The following is a 25066-nucleotide window of genomic DNA, read 5'->3' on the forward strand; positions in this document are numbered from 1 at the left end:
CACTTAACTAGGTGTGCTACCACCTGGCCCCTCCCCTCTCAATTTCTATCTTAGCAAATAAAAAGGAGGAAAAAAAAAAAAGAAAAAATGACCGCTGGGAGCAGTGGGTTTGTAGTGCCGGCACCGAGCCCCAGTGAGAACCCTGGAGGCTATAAAAACAAAAGGACCTGGAAGCCGAGTAGTGGCACCCCCAGTTAAGCACACATAGTACTAAGACCAAAGACCCAGGTTCAAGCCCCCACTTCCCACTTGCAGCAGGTCTGCTTCACAAGACACCTCTGCAGGTGTCTCTCTCTTTCTATCTCCCCTTCTCTCTCAATTTCTCTCTGTCCTATCCAGTAAAATGGAAAATATGGCCACCAGGAGAAGTGGACTTGTAGTGCTGGCACCAAGCCCCAGTGACAACACAGGAGGCAAAAAAAAAATCATCACCATCATCATCAATCAATCGTCATCATCATCATCATAAAAATCAAAGGACCAGAGTGCTGAGCAAAGGCTGGAGGGTCAGTTCCCTCAGCCACGAAACAGGCACAAGAAGCCAGCAGGGAGGAGAGGAGGGCCGGGCTCCCGGAGATGCCAGGAGCAGAGTTGGGTGCAGAAAGGGCTGGTCAGTGCCCTTCCACTCACGTCTCCTCACCAACCTCATCACGCAGAGCACCTGAGGCGTTTAGAGGCACAGGGGCGAGGGCGGAAGGCCCTGTGTGTGGGGAGCACCCAGACTAGCCCCTCTAGCTCAATTTATACACTGTTTCCTCAGAGAGAGAGGGAGAGAGGGAGGGAGAGAGGGAGGGAGAGAGGGAGGCAGGGAGGGATGGAGAGAGAGAGAGAGAGAGAGATAGGAAGGAAAAGGAGATGGAGGAGGAAGAGAGAGAGGAAAAGGAGATGGAGGAGGGAGAGGGGAAAGGAGATGGAGAGGGAGGAGAGGGGGAGAGAGAGAGAGGAAAAGGATAGGGAGAGAGAGGAAGGAGAAGAAAATGGAGAGGGAGAGAGGGGGAGGGAGGGAGGAGATGGAGAGGGAGAGAGCGAGATGCCAGAGCCGCGCCACCCTTCATGGGCACCCTTGTGATGCCGGGTCTGAGCGCAGGGCCTCATGCATGGGAAGGCAGGCACTGTACCAGTCGAGCTGTCTCCTGGCCTAAAGGCACATTGTGTTTCAGATTCTGAAATGGAAGACGCTGCGTTACGCAATGTGATCAACGTCACGTGACGTGCACACCACCGCAGTGGAGTAGGGGGAAGACAAGCACAGCACTGACGGCAGAGAGGTAGGAAGGCAGACGAGATCGAACAAAACCGAGCTGTCTCTCCGTCTGGGTGCCGGCTGCCCCGCCCGCCCTGCGGAGCCCACCTCCACACAGGGCTGATGGCTGAGTCACTCGGTGGAATATTCATGCTCGTTTCCCAGGACTGGACAAACAGATCTCTTTTCAATCCATCCCCTCCTGCTGGCATCACACACAGCAGAGCGGGGTGCTCGAACAGCAAGCTGGCAGCCACCTGGCTGAGCTAAAGCCCAGCATTGCCTCTTGCCAGCTATGGGTGTCAGCACTTTACTAAGGGGAGGGGGCTTGAACCCAGGGCCTTACACAGGCTCACATGCGTGCTCACCACATAAGCAAAGGAGATAAAGACTGGAGGCACGGAAGGGGGCACAAGGGTCGGAGCGCTGGACTTCCGGGCCCGAGGTCCTGAGTTCATTCCCAGGTACTGTTCTTGTTCCCTCTCCTCCTCCTCTCTCTCTCTCTCTGCTCTTATTCTGGTTCTCCCTCCCTCTTTCTTGTGAAGAAATACAATCTTTTCTTGCTTTCTTTCAAAATCTAAACTAACAGAAGAAAGCCAGGCGAGTTCTTAGGTCCCTGCCCACACTCTCACCTTTTTGCACAGTCTCTCAGCAAGAAATTTTCAAAGAGCTGGATTCCAGAAGGGTCAGAGCCCGAGCCCCCGGAAGTGATGTGAAGCCCCACCCTCTGCAAAGCCAGAAAGAGGCACCTGCCCCCCACGGCCACACTCACCCCTCAGGGTGCTGCAACACAGACACCATCAGCTCCACGGCCAGGGCCCCCGCGATGGTGGCCAGCCCCGGGCGGCTGACTGTGCACTGCTGGTCCAGGGTGCGGTCTCTGGTGGACTGCGGGGGGACAGAGGGGGTGGTCACTGTGCACTGCGTCTGACATGGGACAGCCCCCTCTCCCTAAGAAGCTGGCACCTGGAACCAGAGGCCCCCAGCCAGCGAATGCCACCCAGCCTCGGGGACCCCTCTCAGGATGGAAAAGACAACCCCCAGACCCCTGCCCCTTCTGGGCAGCTAGATGATGACAGGATGGGGGGATGAGGCAGTCACAGAGGCAGTGATGAGAGGTGGCTGGGGGCTCACAGAGGCTGGGGAGCTGACGTGTCAGCCTGAGGCCCTGAGTCCTGCTCTCCTTCCCTTCCTCCGTCTCTCCCCACTTCTCTCTCCTTCTCTCCCTCTCTCCCCCCTTTTCCACTCCCTTTCTCTCCCTCTCTCTCTCTTCTCCCTGTCTCTTTTCCTCCCTCTCCTTTCCTCTCTCCCTCTCACCCTTCTCTTCCTGTCCCTCTCTCTCTCCTCTCTCTCTCCCACTCTCTCCCTCTCCTTCTCTCCCCTTCTCCCTCCCTCTCTCTCCCACTATTGTTGTCAAGTGTCAAGTGCTGCCTGTCCTGCCTCAGTTTCCCTCTTTGGGCATGGTGGCTGAGGGACAGAGGCCCCACTGGAACGGCCATCGGAGCCGACAAAGGCTTCTCTCCCTGGTGCAGCTGAGCTGGGTCTGCCTCCTTCCCAAGGCCGCTTGGCCCTTTCCTGGCTGTCTACCCTGTGGGTGACACAGGCATCACTATGGGCCCCTGAAACAGGGCCGGGAGGTGGCACTGTGGGGAAGGTGCTAGTCTCTTGATGGCGAGGGCCTGAGTCCAGTCTCTGGCATCACATGTGCCAGGGTGATGCCCTGGTTCTCTCATAAATAAATGAGTCTCGGGGGCCGGGCAGGGGCACACCTGGTTAAGCACACATAGTATGAAGAGCAAGGACCTGCAAAAGGATCCAGGTTCAAGTCCCTGCTTCCCACCTGCAGGGAGAGGGTCCCTTCACAAGCGGTGAAGCAGGACTGCAGGTGTTTCTCTGTCTTCCCTTCCTCTCTCAATTTCTCTCTGTTCTATCCAGTGAAATGGATAAACAAAAGGGAAAATAAATGAAAAAAAATTAAAAAAAGAATAAATAAAATAAATAAATGTGCTTTTTATTTTTAGTTTTTTCAATACTTATTTATTTCCTTTTATTGCCCTTGTTTTTTATTGTAGTTATTATTGTTCTTACTGATGACGTTATTATTGGACAAGACAGAGAGAAATGGAGAGAGGAGGGAAGACAGAGAGGGGGAGAGAAAGACAGACACCTGCACACCTGCTTCACCGCCTGTGAAGCGACTCCCCGGCAGGTGGGGAGCTGGGGGCTCGAACCGGGATCTTTATGCCGGTCCTTGAGCTTTGCACCACATGCAATTACCCCACTGCATTACTGGCCTGCTCCCATTTTTAGGTTTTTTGTTTGTTTGTTTGTTTTTATTTTGTTTATACCCTAACCCTAACCCTAAACCCTAACCCCAAACCCTAACCCTAAACCCTAACCCTAACCCTAAACCCTAACCCTAAACCCTAACCCTAAACCCTAACCCTAAACCTAACCCCTAACCCTAACCCTAACCCTAAACCCTAACCCTAAACCCTAACCCTAAACCCTAAACCCTAACCCTAAACCCTAACCCTAACCCTAAACCCTAACCCTAACCCTAAACCCTAACCCTAAACCCTAACCCTAACCCTAACCCTAACCCTAAACCCTAACCCTAACCCTAACCCTAAACCCTAACCCAGGGTTTTTTTTTTTTAAGAAGGGGGCAGAGCCCCTGTTCTGATGAGGCTGCTGCTGCTGTAGGCTCTAGCTCAGGAGGTGGCATGAAAGCTCCAGAATCTTGCACGACGTGGACCCTGTACCACCTGCCCTGAGGATCCACCCAGGTGGGCCCCACCCCTCGGGGTGCAGGCCTCGGAGCACGCCCCTCACCCCTGTGGGGAGAGCTGGGAAGCCAAGACGCCCAGTTCCGTGTGGGGCACTTCCCAAGACAGAAGGGTCTAGGGCCACGGGGATACTTCTGTGGAGAGAGGAGCTATGGGGAGGCCAGCAATGTTCCTGGCCCCCGCTGACCGGCTCAGGGGCCCCAGGAGGACTTTCCCCCTCCCCCACAAGTCATGCTTTTGGGAGAGGAGAAGCACTCACGTCGCCAGGGGCCACCACATCATTGCAGAAGTAGCAGCCCAGCTTGCAGCCGGGGATGTTGGCAAAGAGAGAGGAGCCCAGGGGGTCCACAGGGGGCAGCGGGGTGCTGGGGCCCACGTCTCCTGCCTCCTGCTGCCTGGGCTTCTTCAGGCCGTGCCGCATGACCACGAAGGTGTCGAATCCCAGGGCGGCATTGATGACCAGCTGCGGGTTCGAGGGGAAGACGGGTTAAGGGAGGCAGCCGGGTCTGGGCCCTGTCGCCCTGACGCTGGGTGAGCTATGGCTGTGCTGGGGGTCCCTGGGCTGTGAGGGGGACCAAGCCTCTAAGACCCCTAGCCGGGATTCCCCATCACAGTGAGCCCGTCCCTGGGAAAGATGTTTTACTACAGTTCACACCACGCCAGTCTCCAGATTTCTAGAGACCAGTTCTGAACTCATTCTTTCAAAATTATCTTATTTATTGGCTAGAGAAAGAGAGAAATCGAGAGGATGGGGGGAGAGAGACAGAGAGACACCTGCAGCCCTGCTTCACCACTCGTGAAGCTTCCCCCCTGCAGGTGGGGACCAGGGGCTTGAACCTGGGTCCTCGAGCACTGTAGTGTGTGTACTTAACCAGGTGCACCACCTGTGTGCACACTGTAATATGTGTACTTAATCAAGTGTGCCACTGCCTGGCCTGAGATCAGTTCTGGATTTCAAGTTGAACAATGTCTCTTGGTCATAACTCATTCTCTACCTGTCTGATTATATGGAAATCTGGAAGATTCAAGCTTTAAAAGTATACTAGAAAAAAAAAATTTAAATGCGGGAGGGTGAGGACAGCTGGGCAGAGCTGTGTTCAGTTAAGCGCACACATCACCATGTGCAAGGACCTGGGTTCAAGCCCCCGCTCCCCACCTGCAGGAGGGAAGCTTCACAAGGGGTGAAGCAGGTCTGTAGGTATCTCACTCTCCCTCCATCCTCTCTCAATTTCCCTCTGTCCTATGAAAGGGTGGAAGGAAGGAAGGAAAAGGGAGAAATGGCCATGGGGAGCGGTGGATTCTCTGATTCTTTTTGCAGGCACCGAGCCCCAGCAACAACCCTGGAGGCCAGAAGACAAAAAGCGCAGCGGGTTAAGTGCAGGTGGCGCAAAGCGCAAGGACCGGCGTAAGGATCCTGGTTCGAGCCCCCGGGTCCCCACCTGCAGGGGAGTCGCTTCACAGGCGGTGAAGCAGGTCTGCAGGTGTCTTTCTCTCCCCCTCTCTCCATTTCTCTCTGTCTTATCCAACATGCATAACAACAATAACTACAAGTAGAAAACAACAAGGGCATAGATAAATGAAAAATGATAAAAGGGAATAGATATTTTACATTAAAAAAAAAAGGAAAAACAACAAGAGGAGAAACCAAGTCCGCCAGCTCACACTGCTGCTGCTGCAGTGAACGGGGCGGGCTGTCTCTCCCTGTGGTTTGTTTTCCTCCACCTCTCCTGTCAGTCACGCCACACAGACGGAGCGCGCCTGTCCCACGTGGTGAGTGAGCACAGCTGACGGGCATTTGGGTCACGTCCACAGGTGGAGGTGATGGGGGCGGGGGTGCCCTGCCAGGCTTACTGATCCGCATGTCTCCCGGGCGGCAGCACCTGCAGACGTGCCCATCCACCCGAGTTCTCACGTCTGCCTCCAGGATCCCCCGAGCCTTCTCTAGGACCCCAGGTGGCAGGTGTGGTGAGTGGGGGCATGCACAGGCCGGACCCCTGACACTTATGACAGGTCAGCCAGTGTTAGGTCCAGAAGGGAGGCCCACTGACCACTGGTCCTGGCATCCCGGCTGGCAGTGAGGAGGGAGAGGGCTCTGCGTGAGCAGGGCCCGGGGGACGCATGGATGACAGTGGTGGGGCGGCCCCCGTACCTTCCTCTTGCTGGCAGCCAGCACAGTGGGTAGCCAGCGGCTCTCTCGCGTGTCCATGAGCAGGAAGACCACGTCGTGGCTGGTGACCAGCTGCTCCAGCTGCTCCACGTCCCGCCGGGCCTGCTCCAGGGTGGCGCTGGAGAAGTTGACGGGGTGTCCGGGCATGGGGATGCTCATGCTGAACCCCTGGGCATTCTGAGGAGACACATAGGGAGGGCATCCCATGGCATGAGTCTGTATGCTGAGTCACTTACAAGCCGGCATGTGCCCAGGCTACTCTTTCATTCAGAGAGAGAGAGAATGAGAGCGAGAGACAGAGAGAGAGAGAGAAAGAGGGGGGGGCACAGCATCAGAGCTTCCCCGGTGGGATGGCACCGTCCATATGGTGCTCGGGCTCCAATCAGGGCTGAGTACAGAGGGCGACACAAAGATATCCCCTCTCCCAGTAAGCCACCGCTCTAGCCCTGATCTTCAACTTTCAGTCTGAGGCCTAGAACTCAAGCAAGAAACAGTGGCAGCAGCAAGTTCAGAGTCTGTGTGCGGGTGGGGGGGTTTGGGGTGGGGGTGGCAGGGGCCTCTAGAGCACAGTAGGAAGGTGCCAGGCAGAGGGGGCTCCAGGGAGAGGTGAGCTTGGACCCGGGGCCGCTCCATCAGTGAGAACCCTGCCCGTAGAGGCAACAGTGGCGGCCTCATGAACAGGCCCCTTTGTGCAGCAAACGTGGGGTATCTGTCCTGTAACTGGCACTAAGAGACGCAGAGACGAGGGACAGTGAGCAAAGCGAGGGCCAGGGAAGTGGCTCGGCATTGGAGCACAAGCCTTGCACACCGGAGGCCCTGGCTCTGTCCCCAGCCCTGTGGATGCCAGAGCTGATGGGGGCCCCTCCCTGCTCTCTTCCATAAAATAAAATAAAAGGGAGTCCGGCAGTAGTGTGGCGGGTTATACGCACATGGTGCGAAGCGTTAAGGATCCCGGTTCGAGCCCCCGGCTCCCCACCTGCAGGAGGGAAGACCCACAGGTGGAGAAGCAGGGCTGCAGGCGTCTCTCTGTCTCCTCCTGTCTCTCACCTCCACTAAAAAAAGGAAGGAAGAAAAGGAAGGAAGGAAGGAAGGAACGAAGGAAGGAAGGAAGGAAGGAAGGGGGAAAGAAACAAGATGGCTACCAGGAATGGTGGAGCTGTCCAGACATGGAGTCCCAGCAATAACCTTGGTGGGAAAAAAGGGGCCAGTGGTGGTGCACCTGGCTGACAGCACGTGTCACCATGAGCAAGGCCTCCAGTCCCCACCGTCAGAGGGAAGCTTTGTGAGTGGTGAAGCAGGGCTGCAGGTGTCTCTCTCTCTTTTTCTTCTATTTTTAATCTCTTTTTTTTTAAAGAAACTTTATTTTTTAATTTTTTCCCTTTTGTTGCCCTTGTTGTTTATCGCTGTTGTTGTTATTATTGTTGTTGTTATTAATGTCATTGTTGTTGGATAGGGCAGAGAGAAATGGAGACAGGAGGGGAAGACAGAGAGAGGGAAAGAAAGACACCTGCAGACCTGCCTGTGAAGCGACTCCCCTGCAGGTGGGGAGCCAGGGGCTGATCAGGATCCTGATACCGGTGCGCTTTCCACCATGTGCGCTTATACCACTGCACCACCGCCTGGCTCCCCTCTCTCCCTCTTTATCTCCCACTTCCCTCTCGATTTCCAGCTGTCTCTATCCAATACATAAATAAAAATAGTATATTTTAAAAAAAGAAAAGAAAAGGAGAAAAAGTTCACAACTCTAAAATCCTAAGTGAACTCATGTTGGGATCCCGTGACCTGACGCACTGTGCAGGTGGAGAGCCGGGGGCTCGAACTGGGATCCTTACACTGATCCTTGGGCTTTGCGCCATGTGCACTTAACCTGCTGCGCTACCGCCCGGCCCCTCCACCCCCTTTTTTAATGGCTCCCAGCAGCCATTTTTTCCTTTTCTAATTTTTTTAGATAGGACAGAGAGAAACTGAGGGAGGACAGGGATATATATATATGAGAGAGAGAAAGATGGACACCTACAGACCAGCTTCAATGCTCATGAAGTGTTCCCCTGCAGGTGGCAAGCCAGGGGCTTGAACCCGGATCCTTACGCAGGTCCTTATGCTTAGTACTATGTGCACTTAACCAGGTGCATCACTGCCCGACCCCCCTTGTTCTGGTCTTCTTTCTTTCTTGCACTCAGCCCTGGGGTTGCCCTGCCTATGGTTTGAGCCTTCCAGCCCAAAGAGGAGGAGAGCGCTTACCACTCCGGGGAATATCTTCTGAAGCCGGTCAGCTGCAGCCAGGGCCTTAGGCTTCCCTCCCGCCAGGCAGTCTTCAAACTCATAGAGCGGCTGCCTCACAGGGTTCGAGTAGGAGATCTTGGCGTTGTCCACAAATGTGATGTGTCGGACACCCCAGCCCTGCGTGGGGACAGGGAACCAGGCTGTGAATCTGATGGAAGCGGCCCAAATGATGCTGGGGGAGGGGGGCTGAAGGAGGGAGCTCTGCTTCAGAGCAGCCAGGGACCCCCAATAGAGGAAGCCAAATTGAAGCAGTTCAGAACTGGATAAACAACAGTGTCTGATTCCTTTCAGAGATGAGGTGAGCACACGCCCAGAGTCTGACTCTCTATAGTACTGAGGTTAAGAAATGTCACAGAGGGTCTGCTCAAGGATTCACTGTTAAAAAGAAAAATTATTATTATCTTTATTTATTGGATAGAGACAGAGAGAAATTGAGAGGGGAAGGAGAGATAGAAAGGAAGACAGAGAGACACCTGCAGCCCTGCTCCCCAACACGTGAAACTTCCACCCTGCAGGTGGGGACCAGGGGCTCAAACCCAGGTCCTTTCGCACCTCAAGCAGGTGCGCCACCACCCGGCCCTCAGAGTCACTATTTCTGACAGCAGCACAGAGAGAGAGAGATGTGAGGTGAGTCTTCTGATTGGAGTCACAGCATCCCCAGCCCCTCCTTGGTGTCAATCACAAGTCACTGAGTCTAAACAAACGAACCTTAAGCCCAACGTGACTCATCAGAGATGCACTGCCCCACTCCCCACCCTGGAGTACTGGGGATCGCGGACCTTCTCCTCCCAGGGGCCAAACTCTTTGTCCCTGGGGTACCAGGGACGAGTCTTGATTCTCAGGAACACTTTTCCTGATCTCGAACCCTTTGGGGACATCTCCCGTGAAGCCTTGAAGAATCACTCAGTTGAAAAGTTGGCGACTGAATTCTAAAGTCCGTGTTCCAACTAACTGTTCTGCTTTTACAGGCAGGGAGTGTGGATGCTTCAGGAAACCGTAAGTCAGCAAAAGCACAGTGATCTGAAAGAAGCCCTACGAGTGGTCCCCAAGCTGAGACATGTCTTTCCCTCCCTCTATTTCTCTCTTTCCTACACAAATAGCTGCCAAGCAGAAACCCGTCTCCCTCTTTCTCTCTGATTCTCTCTTCTACAACGGAATGGTCCCCAAGCTGAGACCCATCTCCCCACCCCTTTCAACAATGATGGGTTTCCTAGCTGAGACCTGTCTCTTTCCTTTTCTGTTCCTACAAGTGGCTGCCAAGCTAAGATCCATCTCTCCCTCTCTTTTTTATAAGGAGCAGCTGCCAAGCTGAGCCCCCCCCCCCTTCTCAAGATCTTTCCATTAGGAACTCTGAAACTTAATCAAATTAATGGTTCTGGGGCAAACGCAGCTGGAACTCAAGACTGACATTTGGGTGGAGAATGATAGGCCAGAACCTACTCCTCCCAAAAGCACAGTTTCGATCAGCTGTTGCTTTTGAAGACCACTAGTGACCTTTCGTCACTAAGTATCCAGTTTCGTTCCTTTCACCAGCTCAGCCGTCCCCCACCCCGGGCTGGGGGCCTGGACGTACGGACAATCCCCAAAATTGTGCGTGCTGGGGGCTGCTGCCCTGCTTGCAGCCATGCTGATCGAGCAGGTGCGGGAGGCCAGGAGGAGGAGGAGCACAGACCAGACGTGGCCGGGGACATGGAGGGACCGTCACACAGCTAAGATGGCTTATCTGCAGAGATGGGAGGACTTGACATTCCCAACAGGTGGGGAGCATTCTGCTCGACACCGGGGATGCCCACAGCAGGCATTTTGGGGTGGGGAAAGTGGACACGAGTCTCTGGGGCTTTTTCCAGCGCTCAGACCTACTTCCAGCAGTCTCCACCCTGAGACTGACAAGACTGGCAAGAATGCAGACAACACGGCCATGCTCTCTGCCACACAGCTCCGCCCGCCGACAGACTGGGAGTTACATCAAAGCCTCCCTTTGGGGGATGCTTCACTGAGTCGGGCTCCAGAGAAGGTCTGGTAATCAACATTTTAAAGACATGGGCAAGTATTTACAGTGTTGACTGATGTTAGCAGGGACATGACTGTATGTCAAGTGAGATTTAAAAAATATATATATTGGGGGCCAGGCAGTGGCACACCTGGTTAAGCACACACATTACAGTGTGCAAAGATCCAGGTTCAAGCCCCCCATCCCCACCAGCAGGGGGAAAGCTTCACATGTGGTGAAGCAGGGCTGCAGGTGTCTCTCTGTCTCTCTCCTTCCTATCTCCCCCTTCTACTTAATTTCTGGTTGTCTCTGTAAAATAAACAAATAAATAAAGATAATAAAAAAGTCTAAAATAAAAGTAAAATAAATACATATATTAAGCACCGAGATGCAGCAAATGAAAAAAGATAATAGAAATATAGCTATTGGGGGCTGGGGGGGGTCAGGAAATAGGTCACCCAGTAGAGTACATACTTTGTCACGAGTAAGGACCCAGGTTCAAGCCTCCAGCACCACATGGAGACGCAAGGCACCTAAGGCACCTGGGAAGCCCCGTAAATGGTGGAGCAGTGCCATCGTCTCTCCTCTCTGTGTGTCTGAAACTAAAAAAGGAAAAATAATGTCTGCTGAGGGAGTCGGGCTATAGCGCAGCGGGTTAAGCGCAGGTGGCGCAAAGCACAAGGACCGGCATAAGGATCCCGGTTCGAACCCCGGCTCCCCACCTGCAGGGGAGTCGCTTCACAGGTGGTGAAGCAGGTCTGCAGGTGTCTGTCTTTCTCTCCTCCTCTCTGTCTTCCCCTCCTCTCTCCGTTTCTCTCTGTCCTATCCAACAACGACAACAACAATAATAACTACAACAATAAAACAACAAGGGCAACAAAAGGGAATAAATCAATAAAATAAATATTTAAAAATAATAATAATGTCTGCTGAGAAAAGAGGATCCAACGGGTGGGCATTAATTAAAAATAACAACAACAATAATAATAAGGCCAGGGCCAGCGAAACAGTTGATGTTGTCATGGGCACGTACCAGCTTTGAGCCTGGACCCTAAAACACTGGAGGAAACTTCCATGCTGGGGCGTTTCCCGAAATGGAGAGAGGAGGAGAAGATAAGAGGGGCAGAGACAGACAGACACCTGCAGACCTGCTTCACCGCCTGTGAAGTGACCTCCCTGCAGGTGGGAAGCCGGGGGCTCGAACCGGATCCTTACGCGTCCTTGCGCTTTGTGACATGCGCGCTCATCCCGCTGTGCTACTGCCTGGCTCACTGTCTCTGTCTTTTCTGTCTGAAAAAAAAATCAGCCTGGAGTGTGGAAGCCCTGGTGATGACAAAACACCCCCCCCCACACACACACACACAGTGTGTGGGGTTCTTTTTTCCTTTTTCTGTCTTGGCTTTTACATTATGCATCTTCTGTAATGGCCTACACTGACTTTATAATTCAAAAAAGAAAATGTTAGGAAAACCTGAGCCCAAACACTTAACTCCAGATACTAGGAGAAGAAACACAAAATAAAGCTGCACAAGAAAGGGGAAAAAAACAAATACAACACTGATTAAAGTCCTTATTAATGAATCTGAAAGCAAAACAAGAAATACAACTAGTAAACAAATCAAGGCTCTGGGTGTTTGAACAACTGACGAAACAGACAGGTCTGAGAGAAAAAGAGAGTTAAGGCAACCAAGTCACAGGTAATGAGAGAGAGAGAGAGAGAGAGAGAGAGAAAAAGGAAAGGAAACATACATTAGGAGGGTGGAAAAAGAAGAGAGTGAGAAAATGTAAGAGGAGATTCTGTCTGTATTTCCATTGGTCTGTCGAGGCTGGTGAAACGAAGGGAGGGGGGTATGTTTCTGGGGATACAAAATGATGACACTGACTCAACAGTCAGGCAACAATCTCAAGAAGGTCCATCAATACAAAGGAGCATTTATAGACGCTCCCAAAGGCTCCTGGCCCTGGAACAGAATCTCCTACGGTGCCAGGCCCTGCTGCACTCACCACTGAACTTTCCCAAAACATGAGGGAAGAGCTGGGTCCACGAGCCTGGGGGTGGGGAACATCCAGGCTGCTTCACAGAGTCAGCGTGAGTTAGAAGAGTTAGAACATTCCTGCAGACCAGTAAGAGTCACATCTAGGAAAAATTAAAGTAAAATGCTAGCAATGGGGCCCTGAGGTATATTCAGAGACATGCAGGGACTAGATGGGCTCATTCTGGGCACAGTTGGCAGTAGAGTATTCTGATTCTCTCCATAGAAATACCTCAAGGATAAACCTCAAGGATCATCCCTGTCTGTTCCTGGTGACAGACAGAGACCCCAGGGTCTCACACACAGGGGGCATGTGTGCTCTGCCCCTGAGCTGGACTCCTGTCAACAGTTATTTCTAATACAGACTCACAGGGTAGCTGAAATAGAAATCAGCTTCCTGGGAGTTGGGCAGGTAGCGCGGGTTAAGCGCTAGGACCGGCGTAAGGATGCTGGTTCAAGCCCCTGGCTCCCCACCTGCAGGGGAGTCGCTTCACAGGTAGTGAAGCAGGTCTGCAGGTGTCTGTCTTTCTCTCCCCCTCTCTGTCTTCCCCTCCTCTCTCCATTTCTCTCTGTCCTATCCAACAACAACAACATTAATAACAACAACAAAAATAACTACAACAATAAAACAACAAGGGCAACAAAAGGGAATAAATAAATAAATAAATACATAAAAAAGAAAATAGCTTCCTGAACTTCAAAAAGGCAATTTGCAGAAACCATGAATCAAAAATAAAGGTAAGCGTCAATTGTCACTGCTATTCCCCAACACTGCCAGGGAGTCAGGCCTGTGAGATGAGGGAAAGACGCAGAACTCCAGCCCCCTCGGCGAGACACACTTATCAGCCTGCAGAATTCAGAAGAACCCAAGGAAAAGCTAGTGCAGCTGAAAGAGCTCAGGGGGGACAACCAGGAGACAAGCATTCAGCAAACGACGTAAGTCAAGAGGCAAAAGACAGCTACCAGATGGTTTCACTGACACAACAAATGAACTTGCAAGAACAGAACAAAAGCCAACGCTCAGAACTAGAAACAAAACTGTCTCCCACATGGGGGAGAGCACAGGACATTGGAGTTCTCAGACCCTACCTCTGAAACCCTAGTTTTATAAACCACTGTCAAATCACAGCTACAAAGAAGGTTTACGTTCAAAACCATCATCTTTTCTATATCCTAGTAACAGCTGACTGGAAATTTTAGTGGGAGAAAAAGATGATTTCTTTCTTTTTTTTTTTTTTTTTCCCTCTAGGGTTATTGCTGGGCTCGGTGCCTGCACCATGAATCCACCGCTCCTGGAGGCCATTTTTCCCCCTTTTTGTTGCCCTAGTTGTTGCAGCCTCGTTGCAGTTATTATTGCCATTGTTGATGTTGCTTTGTTGTTGGATAGGACAGAGAGAAATGAGAGAGGAGGGGAAGACAGAGAGAGAGGGGGAGAGAAAGACAGACACCTGCATACCTGCTTCACCGCCCGTGAAGCGACTCCACTGCAGGTGGGGAGCTGGGGGCTCGAACCGGGATCCTTACACCGGTCCCTGCGCTTTGCGCCACGTGCGCTTAACCCCCTGCGCCACCGCCCGACCCCCAAAAGATGATTTCTTAAGAAAAAGAAATTCACTGCTATGTAGAAATAAACTACCCAAGGCATGTGTAAAGGGATTCCCCCTAAAAGACAAAGATGATCTCATTAAGATAGACAGTGCTTCCAGAAATAAGGGCCAGTCCTGCCGAGATGCCAGTTTCTTCAGATTTATGTATAAGGTCACTGTCATGTCAGTGAAAAAACCATGAGCAGGAATGCGGGCATCAAGAAAGAAATGAGCACAGTGGCAAAGGACCAAACAGGATCCACAGAGACTCAGGTACAGGGGCTCGGCATTGGACAGAGAAGTGGTTCAGGTTACCGGATGACTGCCAAGGCAACAGACGACTGTTCTGTGGAGAAGAAGTCAGGCCTTCATATCTCATCACATAGAAAGAAAGAAATGCCGGGGCCAGGCTGTGCAAACCTGGCTGAGCACTCACATTTGTGTGCAAGGACCCGGGATCAAGCTCCTGGTCCCCACCTTCACGAGTGGTGAAGAAGGGCTGCAGGTGTCTGTCTCTCTCCCTCTCTCTATCTTCCCTCCTCTCTCAATTTCTCTGTCTCTATCCAGTAAGTAAATAAAAAAGGTTTTTTTTTTTTTTTTTTTTTAAGATTTTTTGTTTCTGAGAAAGACAGGAGGAGAGAGAAAGAACCAGACATCAGTCTGGCACATGTGCTGTGGGGGATCGAACTCAGAACCTCATGCTTGAAAGTCCAAAGCTTTATCACTGTGCCACCTCCCAAACCACATAAAAAAAGTTAAAAAAAAATTCCACATTAGTAAAGACCTATAAACAAAAATAAGAGTTTGGTAAGCCACAGAGGAAAAGATTAAGGTATTTAGCAACATATATATACACACATGTATACACACACACATATATATATATACACACATATATACACACACACATATATATACATATACACACACATATATATACACACACACATATATATACACACACATATATATACACACACACATATATATACACACACATATATACACACATATATATACACACACACACACATATATATATCTCAAAGGATATAAGGACAAAATCTAAGTCACAAGAGGGCACTGAAGACTTGCCCTTACTAGTTGAAGAATTACCGATTTCAAAGCTGTTTCTCACAGGTGTCTAGAAAGTTCAAACTAGTACAGCTTCTGGAAGGCAATCTGCTTGGATGCACACATATCAACTGTACACTCTAACATACTTGGCTTACTCATGCGATCTTCCTCGAAAGAAACTGCCCTGTCGATACATAAAGATGTAAGTGTGGGTGTTGGCTTCAACAGCACCTCTATAGGAAAACTATGCTAGAACTGAACATACAAATTGAGAGCACAGGGGCCTGGCGGTGGTGCACCTGGTTGAGCGCACATCTTACAATGCGCAGAAACCTGGGTTCGAGCCCCCGGTCCCCACCTGCAGGGGAAGAGCTTTGCAAGTGGTGAAGCAGGGATGCAGGTGTCTCCCTCTCCATCACCTCCCTCCCTCTTGATTTCTGGCTGTCTGTATCCAATAAATAAAGAGAATTTAAAAAAGTAATAAATTGAGAACATAGACCTATGATAAATGCAATATAAAACCCTCAGAAAGAGGGCCACAATTATCTTTCTAGTAAGTTAAAAACGTAAAATTGGTGGGAGTTGGGTGGTAGCGCAGCAGGTAAAGCATGCACATGGCGCAAAGCACAAAGACTGGCGTAAGGATTCCGGGTTGAGCCCCCGGCTCCCCTCCTGCAGGGGAGTCGCTTCACAGGCGGTGAGGCAGGTCTGCAGGTGTCTGTCTTTCTTTCACCCTCTCTGTCTTCCCCTCCTCTCTCCATTTCTCTCTGTCCTATCCAACAACGATGACATCAATCATAACTACAACAATAGACAAACAAGGGCAACAAAAGGGAATAAATATTAAAAAAACTGGTATAGATAGTACACCATGCTCTAGTCTTTATAAGTATAAACAAGCAGTGAAGACGGCGAGCCTCTCTGTAGATACCCAGAAGACAGTGAAGGTGCTGCCCATGGCTCTGTGAAGTCCACCGTCTTCCGTGAAGAGGGGGCTGGGACAGGGCTGGAGGGAGGCCTTTTCCTCCTGCCTCCTCTTGCCCTTGTGGTTGAAAGGAAACCGAGAAAAAAGGAGACAGGAGGAAGAGAGAAGAGGCAGATGGCCCTCTAGAGGAGTGAATGAGGAGAGAAGCCACAGCTTCAGGGGTCCACTGGGCCCCCAGACTCACCATCAGGGTCCTGGCTACGTTACACCCCAAGGTGCCAGCTCCCAGCAGCAGACACTTAGCGGACACGACCTTGTCCAAGTCCAGTGTGGGGACCAGTCTCCAACACATGAGTCTGAGATTTAAGTCGACCGAGGACTCTGCTAGCCTGGGGAGTGAGAGCACAGTTACTCATGTGTCCAATCTTTTCTTTTCTTTTCTTTTCTTTTCTTTTCTTTTCTTTTCTTTTCTTTTCTTTTCTTTTCTTTTTCCCCCTATGGACTGCAGCTGTCTGGGAAACTGAGAAGCAAATACTAAGGAGGTCAGAAGCAAGAGAAAATGAGATGGAGTGTGAGCATAACCAGGGAGGGAGGGAGGAAGGCTGCCGCCCAGAGTGTGGGCCAGGACATCAACTTCTGTGATTCTCAGAGCCTCCTAGCAGCCCAGGAGAAAAGGGGAGTGTGGGTGGTCACAGGAATGCACAGACAGACAGACAGACAGACAGACAGGGAAGCTTTTCCCAACTCTGGAAACAGAGAAGGCTCTTCCATGTCTTTCCACTAAGGGGTGCACTCCTAGAGCCATTCAATCCATGTCTTTCCACTAAGGGGCGCACTCCTAGAGCCATTCAATCCGATCCTGGCTTCTGCAAGCATCTCTTCCTCCTTTTTCTTTATCTCTGTTGATTGAATAGAGACAGACAGCTAGAAATCAAAGTGATAAGGGGAGATAGGGAGGGAGGGGGAGAGACGCCTGCAGCTCTGCTTCGCCACTCACAAAGCTTTCCCCCTGCAGGTGGGGGCCAAAACATTTCCTTTTCTTTTCTCTTCTTTTCTCTTCTCATTTATTAGATAGAGACAGAGAGAAATTGAGAGGGAGAGGGGAGATCTAATTGGAAAGAGACAGAGGGAGACGCCTGCAGCCCTGCTTCACCACTTGGGAAGCTTTCCCCCTGCAGGTGGGGACGAGGGGCTTGAACTTGGGTCCTTTGCACATGATAACATGTCTGCTGTTCCCAGCGCACCACTGCCTGGCCCCTCTGTGAGGCAATTCTCACAGCATCCTTCAGTAGGACAGAAGCAGACAACAGTGTGCAGAGGTCTAGAAGGGGCAGGCGCACTGACCTGAGGGTCTGAGTGAGGGGTAGGAACAGTCAGAGTCTCTAGAAGGGGGCTGGGGAGACAGCATAACGGTTCACCAAACAGACTCTCTGGCCTGAGGCTCTGAGGTCCCAGGTTCAACCCCCAGCACCACCATCAGCCAGAGCTGAGCAGGGCTCTGGGGGAAAAAAAAAATCAAGATAAAACAACACAAGAGTCTCCAGGTGAGATGCTCAGGGCGCCTTCAGCAAAGCCAGCACTGCAGTTGCTTCTCACAACCAAGCACCAGGGGGCAGCAGAGGGCAGGCCGGCAGCCACCTGCCTCTTGTGGTCAGGGTAGGCTTCCCCTCAAGGGGGAACTGGGGTCCAAGCACACCTTTTGGGGTCCATGCATTCGCTGAGGTTCACCATCCTCGGTCCCATGCTGCCTTTCTGGTTCTTCTCCCACCCGACGGCTTTGGGGCAATCTTAAGGCAAACAGCACAGTGAGTTAGCGGGAGGGGGGGGGGAGGAGGGGGCTGAAGACGGGAGAGTGGACAGTAGGTTGCCCCCCACCCCAAGCCCACTTCCTTCTCACAGGGGCAGAGTCGGCACCCAGGTCCAAGGCTGCGGCCCCTCCCCCTCAGCTACTAGGCATCTTTATTGTTGTTAAAGGTGTAAAGGGAAAAGATATACACATACACGTGTTTCTTAATGAGAGAGAGACAGAGACAGAAAGAACACAGCATCACATCACTCTGGTACACAGGGGACCAGGGACTGAACTCAGGACTCCACACCTGCAAGGCCTGCACTCTACCCTTCCTGAGCCATCTGGAGACAGCATCAGACCCCGCAACCTTTCTGTAGAGGGGCTTCTGCAAACGGTCTTAGCGGTCACCTGGGTCCTGGCCACTGGAAGGTGCTGGGAAGGCAGACTACCTGGGGCAGGGATAGTGCTGGGGACAGCTCTTTCCCAGGAAGACAAGGCCCTAGGATGTTAGCACACCTGCTGGAAGCCCCCTGAGGTTCTGACTGTGGCGTCCCTCTGCCCAGCCCTGGGCACCTCCAGTGGGTGCTACCTACCCCACAGCCCCATCCCCAGTGGTCTTCTCCCTCATCTGACTCTCCCCCAACTTCCTTTCTCTGCTGACCTCGCTTAGCCTAGTGGATGCCCTGCTCCGAGCAGATAAAGACCTGGGGAGTCTTCTAGCCTGCACCTCTGTTCACTCTCCCACCCTGACCCTGGGCACTCACAGGACACTGAGCAGGAAAATGCTGCTCCCCATCCCTCCTGGGTCCTCCTGGAAGCCCGTCTGCCTTAGCAGAAGCTGGGATGGGGACACCTTCGCTCTTACCCTCCCCACACCCAGGACCTCAGGAACACTCTCTCCATCACCCACTGCAACTGGCAAGAAAGTCTCAACTCCTGGGCAGAGCATTGGCCCGTACACAGCCCCCGCGGGAGCCCAGAAACCCCTGGCTTCTAGCTCAGCCGCACAGGCTTCTGGGGAGGAACTCGGAGCTCTCCTGTGTGTCTGAGTGTGTGCTGGTTTTCCCTGGCAGTTCTCCTGTCTTGAGATTTCTAGCAATGCCTCTGTTCTCCTTTCCTTGGAACATCTTAGCTTTTGCCCTTTATTTTTCCACAGTGTTGCTCGATATCATTAGGGGACCTGGTGGTGCTGGTCTCTTTGCAGAGTCTTCTATCTGGGCCAGGGAGGGAAGCCAGAGGCCAGTTATCTTGCAGGTTCCCTGGGCTGCTCCTTGGCCAGTAGACAGAAAACAATGGCCCTTCCTCTTCCCAAGCCCCCAGCTTGGCCACTTAACTGGGGCCCTTCCTTGTAGAGCCAAAGCTCAGATAACAGACTTGGGTTCTTAAAGAGATCAAGAACTTCCAGATTATTATTGAACTTCCAGATTATTATTAAACTTCCAGATTTTTTCTGGGGGAAAAAGAATTCAGGCTAATTCATATTTTTATTTGACTTCCTTAATATTTTTATACTAAGTAAAAAAAAAATGGTGGGGGCTGGGCGGTAGTGCAGCAGGATAAGCACATATGGTGCAAAGCGTAAGGTTCGAGCCCTGGCTCCCTGCTTGCAAGGAGGTCGCTTCACAGGCGGTGAAGCAGGTCTATAGGTGTCTTTCTTTCTCCCCCCCACCCTCATCTTCCCCTCCTTTGTCGATTTCTCTCTGTTCTATCCAACAACAACAATGACAACAATAACAATAAGGGCAACAAAATGGGAAAAATGGCCTGGGTTCTGAATACCTGGGGCTCTGAGGTACTGGGTTCAATCCCCAGCACTACCACCAGCCAGAGTTGAGCAGGCTTTGGTCTGTCTTCTGTCTTTGTATCTGTCTTATTTCTTTCTTATTGAAATATTGAAAAAAGAAAAAGAAACCACAAGAAAGAAAACAAAATAGCATTTCAAATAGAATCATCTCTGTACACTCAGCCATTTCAGAGAAAACCATATGCGTTTTTAATTCACTGGTGGGGCAGGGTGGTGGCGCACCTGGTTGAGCACACATGTTACAGTGCACAAGGACCCAGGTTCAAGCCCCTAGCTCCCATTTGCAGGGGGAAAGTTTTGCAAGTGGTGAAGCAGGGCTGCAGGTGTCTCTCTGTCTCTCTACCTCTCTATCACCCTCTTCCCTCTCAGCTTCTGACTGTCTCTCTCTATCCAAAAAAACAAACAAACATAATTTTAGACTCATTGGTAATAAAGATCTGTCCACAGCCGAAGTCTTCCTAGCACAGCTGCTGTCCTGTGTTGTTACCATCAGGCATGCCACCCTCAGGCATGCCACCCTCAGATATGTCACCCTCAGGCATGCCACCCTCAGATATAACACCCTCAGGAATGTCACCCTCAGGCATGCCTGACAGAGAGCTGTCTGTCTGTCTTCCAGAGAATTCTAACTCTAAGCAACAGATCAGGGCTGCAGCTAGGAATTCCTCACAGCAAGTCTTCAGAGTCAAGCCTGAATCCATCTGCTATCTGTGCTCTAAAAATGACATCTCAGAAACCTTAACATCCTACACACACACACACACACACACACACACACACACACAGCAATGTGCCTTCCAGTGTGTCACTGGCAAGGACCTAGTTCAGTTGTGTCTGTGGCAGCAGGCTGGGAGGCGGGTGGCTGTCCGGGTTTCACTCAGAGAGGGAATGAACGGGGAGTGGCTTAGCACCCACAGAGCTTCTGTGCTGTGTCCTGTCTTCTATAGGTACGTGGGCCCTCCCTGGGGACAGTTTAGGAGGACTGTCAGGCCTTCCTCTGGCCCAGGTCAGCAGCCCATCTCTGGGATGCACAGCTCAGAGACACTGAGGGCCAACCCCTTAGAGACACTAAGGGCTAACTCCTCAGAGACACAAAGGGCCAACTCCTTAGAGACACTAAGGGTTAACTCCTCAGAGACACTAAGGGCCAACTCCTCAGAGACACTAAGGGCCAACCCCTCAGAGACACTAAAGGCCAACTCCTCAGAGACACAAAGGGCTAACCCCTCAGAGACACTAAGGGCCAACCCCTCAGAGACACTAAAGGCCAACTCCTCAGAGACATTAAGGGCCAACCCCTCAGAGACACTGAAGGCCAACCCCTCAGAGACACTGAGGGTCAACTCCTCAGAGACACTAGGGGCTAACCCCTCAGAAACACTAAGGGCTAACTTCTTACTTGAAAAATGCAACTGGTATCAACCTCTCCCTCCTCTCCCAGCACACACAGGGCTTCCTCCTGCTGTCACCCAGGTGGCCTGGTCGGTGGCCTGAGAATCTGCTCCTACTGTCCCAGAGTCTGCTGACCACCCAGACAAGGTGTCCTCTCTGCACACACAGAAGAGACAGTCCCTTGTGCAGCTGGTGGCTGTGAGGGATTGTGGGAAGGTGGTCACTGTATAAAGGGCAGTGCCATGGTGCCCGGGGCCCCGTCTCCTGTGGACACGAGTCCGGCTGGGTCTGCAGGTGGCACAGACACGGCTTCCTGCATCCCAGCCTCGGGGAGGGGGGGGGTTCTGGCTCTGTGCCCAGGGCTCCGCCAGCAGCAGGTCAATGTGGCTGTGCAGGGCAGGCTGAGGTGCATGCAGGCCTGCAGCAGCTGAGCAGGCGAGTGTGCAGACACTGCACTAAACAAGACAGAAGACAGAACAGGCAGCCACAGCTTCAAGACCGGCTGATGGGGACGGGGGGGGGGGGGGGGGGGTGAGAGGACACCCGGGCCGCTGCCGGGCAGGTTACCTGGGCTGAATGCAATTTCTGGAAGCCTCACTTGGAAGATGATGCTGTGAGCCACACTCCTCATACCCTGCAGCGTGCGGTCCCGGAAGCAGATGACCTCCATGGCCTGGATGCTACCGCTCCTGTTGGGGGGGGGGAAGGTTCGGTTTCAGTCACGCAGGTGAGAACTGGAGCCCCCCAGGCTGGACAGCAGCTTCTGCACCCTCACCCGCCCCCAACGCCCGGCGGGCTGGGTGGCTGTGGTCTCTGAGTCACGGGAAACAACCACGGGGCACCCGAGTCACTCTGACAAGAGGGTCTCAAATGCAGGGTGTGTGGGGGGCTCACGAGACACCCAGACAGGAACTGCATGGGCCCCTTTAACCCCTTCTGCTCGCTGGGATGCCCTGTCCGGGTAACAGGCCTTGTGGTGGCCCAGAAGCCCATCTGGCCTGCGAGCTGAGACCCTGACGCAGGGCTGCGCACCCTGCACAGAACAGCTGACTTCCACTGATCTTGAAAATATTTCAGAGAGGCCAGGTGGTGGCACACTTGGTTGAGTGCACATGTTACAGTGTGCAAGGACCCAGGTTCGAGACCCAGTCCCTACCTGCAGGAGGAAAGCTTCACAAGTGGTGAAGCAGGGCTGCAGGTGTCTGTCTCTCTCCCTCTCTATCACCCCCTTCCCTCTCAATTTCTGACCGTCTCTATCCAACAAATAAATAAAAGATAAAAAAAATTAAAAAGGAAAATATTTAACAGTTACACTTGAAGTGAACTCTTAAGTTAAATTGTTGGATTGAATGATGTTAATCTGTTAATAGATTTTTTTTTTTGTTATCCCTGTCCTTATTCCTAAAATAATTAATTTGTGACCTTTTTTTTTCTTTCTTTTTTCTGCTCAATGTGGTGAGAGACTTAATGACTGAATCTCAAATTTCAAAGTTTTTGCTTTCAAAGATTTTTTGTTGTTGGTTTCATTCCTTTCTTCTCTCATGCTTATTTCCTTTTTAATTTTTTCTTTTTATATTTTTTTACTCTTTTAAAAATTTTTTTCAATTTTATTTATTTCCCCTTTTGTTGCCCTTGTTGTTTAGCATTGTTGTGGTTATTGATGTAGTTGTTGCTGGATAGGACAGAGAGAAATGGAGAGAGGAGGGGAAGACAGAGAGGAGGAGAGAAAGATAGACACCTGCAGACCTGCTTCACTGCCTGTGAAGCGACTCCCCTGCAGGTGGGGAGCCGGGGGCTCAAACCGGGATCCTTACTCAGGTCCTTGCGCTTTGCACCACCTGCGCTTAACCCTCTGCGCCACCACCCAACTCCCCCTTTTTAATTTTTTAAATGGTTGATTATTCTTTCTTTCTTTCTTTTTTTAAATTTTTAAAATATTTTATTTTATTTATTTATTCCCTTTTGTTGCCCTTGTTTTATTGTTGTAGTTATTATTGGTGTTGTTGGATAGGACAGAGAGAAACGGAGAGAGGAGGGGAAGACAGAGAGGGGGAGAGAAAGATAGACACCTGCAGACCTGCTTCACCGCCTGTGAAGCGACTCCCCTGCAGGTGGGGAGCCGGGGTTCGAACCGGGATCCTTATGCTGGTCCTTGTGCTTTGCGCCACCTGTGCTCAACCCGCTGTGCTACAGCCCGACTCCCTCTTTCTTTCTTTAAGATTTATTAATAAGATGGTGAACCAGAACATCACTCTGGCACCTGCAGTGCCAGGGACTGAACTCAGAACCCTCTGCTGAGGAGTCCAAAGCCCACCCACTGCCCCACCGCCTGGGCTCTGAGCTCCTGGTGTCTTAGCTTGGAAACCAAGCTGACTTACAAAATTGTAATTTAGAGGGATTTATCCTTATGTTACTATTACTGAATCAGTCACTCTGTAAGTGGCCCTTTGTTCTTCTGGTAACGCGCTTTGCATTTTGATCAGCCTGGAACTGCATGTGTGAAGCCCAGATCTGACCCCCAACACTGCGTGTGACCAGGGCTTCCCTGGCCACCAGGAATTCCTCTTCCTCCCTTATTAAACCGGAAGAAAATAATAGTCAATTTGCATATGTTGGTTCTTAGTGATGTGCACCTGAAAATATATATATTTCTGTCTCTCTCCAATAATAAATAAAATAAATAGAGAGACAGAGAGTAGCAATGACACCACACCTTGGTGACGACGCTGGTACTGTTTTAAAAGCTATGCAGGGAGGTAAGCAGTAGCACTGCTTGCTTAGGGGATCATCTCTGTCAGTGAGGAGTTTCTTGTTCTGTTTTATTTCTTGGGTGGCCAACACTATGCATACTGGCCTTTCTGCTTTAGGGTTGGGAAAACAGGGAGACAGGGTCCGTGAGGAAATCCCAGTGGTGGTCCAGGCACTCGCCTTGCCCCGTTCTGGAATATCCTGGCAGACTGGCTCGAGCCTGCAGATCCATGGCAGACCCACCTACGAGCTCACTGTAAATGGAAGCTGGATCCTGATCGCATTCATTTAGGATTTGGTTTCTATGCCACAAACCAGCGGTTTCTATGCCACAAACGAAAAACCAAGAGCCATTGAGGGAACAGAAAAATGGCGGTGGGCCAAGTACAGTTTCAAAAGCACAGAACATCTCACACATACACACACACACACACACGCATGTAAATACCATCTGTGAGCTGCCAGGACCAGGAGATTCCTCAAAGGCCAGCCGGGGTACTGGGCTAAGGTGCAGGGGTCGTACACACCCACGGTTACCTGTGAACAGGAAAGGTTTTCCCAGTGAGTAGAGTTTAGTACTGGATTCCTGAGACAGATGCTACTAGCACCCCCCCCCCGCCCCCAATGCCAGGCTCTGAGAGTGCTGTGAAAGTAACTGTCAGGGACCGGTGGTGACATAGCTGGTTGACTACACATGTTATAGTGTGCAAGGATCCAGGTTCGAGTCCCCAATCCCCACATGGGGAGGAAGCTCTGCGATAGGTGAAGCAGGGCTGCAGGTTTCTGTGTTTCTCCCTCTCTATCATCCCCTTCCTTCTCAATTTCTCTCTGTCTCTATTCAATAAATAAAGATAATTAAAAAAAAAAATAGAAAGTGGGAGTCGGGTGGTAGCACAGCGGGGTGAGCGCATGTGGCATAAAGCAACAAGGACCGGCGGAAGGATCCCGGTTTGAGCCCCTGGATCCCCACCTGCAGGGGAGTCGCTTCACAGGTGATGAAGCAGGTCTGCAGGTGTCTATCTTTCTCTCCCCCTCTCGGTCTTCCCCTCCTCTCTCCATTTCTGTCCTATACAACAACAACAACAACAACTACAACTACAACAATAAAACAAGGGTAACCAAAGGGAATAAATAAATAAATATATATTAAAAAAATTAGAAAGTAACTATTTGGTGCTGGGCTCATAAGGAGAAGAGAAACCCAATGGCCCTCATGCCAGGAGACAGAACGATGAGT

At 51.3% G+C, this 25066-nt stretch overlaps 1 protein-coding gene across 2 annotated transcripts in view; it reads right to left on the reverse strand.

Annotated features, from left to right (window-relative positions):
• ATG7 (autophagy related 7) overlaps nt 1–25066 on the reverse strand; it is a 133796-nt gene that overhangs the window by 68237 nt on the left and 40493 nt on the right. For both annotated transcript variants that reach the window (XM_060180707.1, XM_016185563.2), the window contains exons 8-15: nt 24278–24366; nt 21649–21770; nt 17790–17880; nt 16338–16482; nt 8441–8599; nt 6182–6376; nt 4292–4495; nt 2016–2131 (exon numbers count right to left, since the gene is read on the reverse strand). In XM_060180707.1, coding sequence (XP_060036690.1) covers nt 2016–2131; nt 4292–4495; nt 6182–6376; nt 8441–8599; nt 16338–16482; nt 17790–17880; nt 21649–21770; nt 24278–24366 — 1121 coding nt within the window. The remainder of the gene's footprint in view (nt 1–2015; nt 2132–4291; nt 4496–6181; nt 6377–8440; nt 8600–16337; nt 16483–17789; nt 17881–21648; nt 21771–24277; nt 24367–25066) is intronic.

The sequence above is a fragment of the Erinaceus europaeus genome, chromosome 21 (genome assembly GCF_950295315.1).
Source record: "Erinaceus europaeus chromosome 21, mEriEur2.1, whole genome shotgun sequence".
In the NCBI taxonomy this organism is placed as follows: Eukaryota; Metazoa; Chordata; class Mammalia; order Eulipotyphla; family Erinaceidae; genus Erinaceus; species Erinaceus europaeus.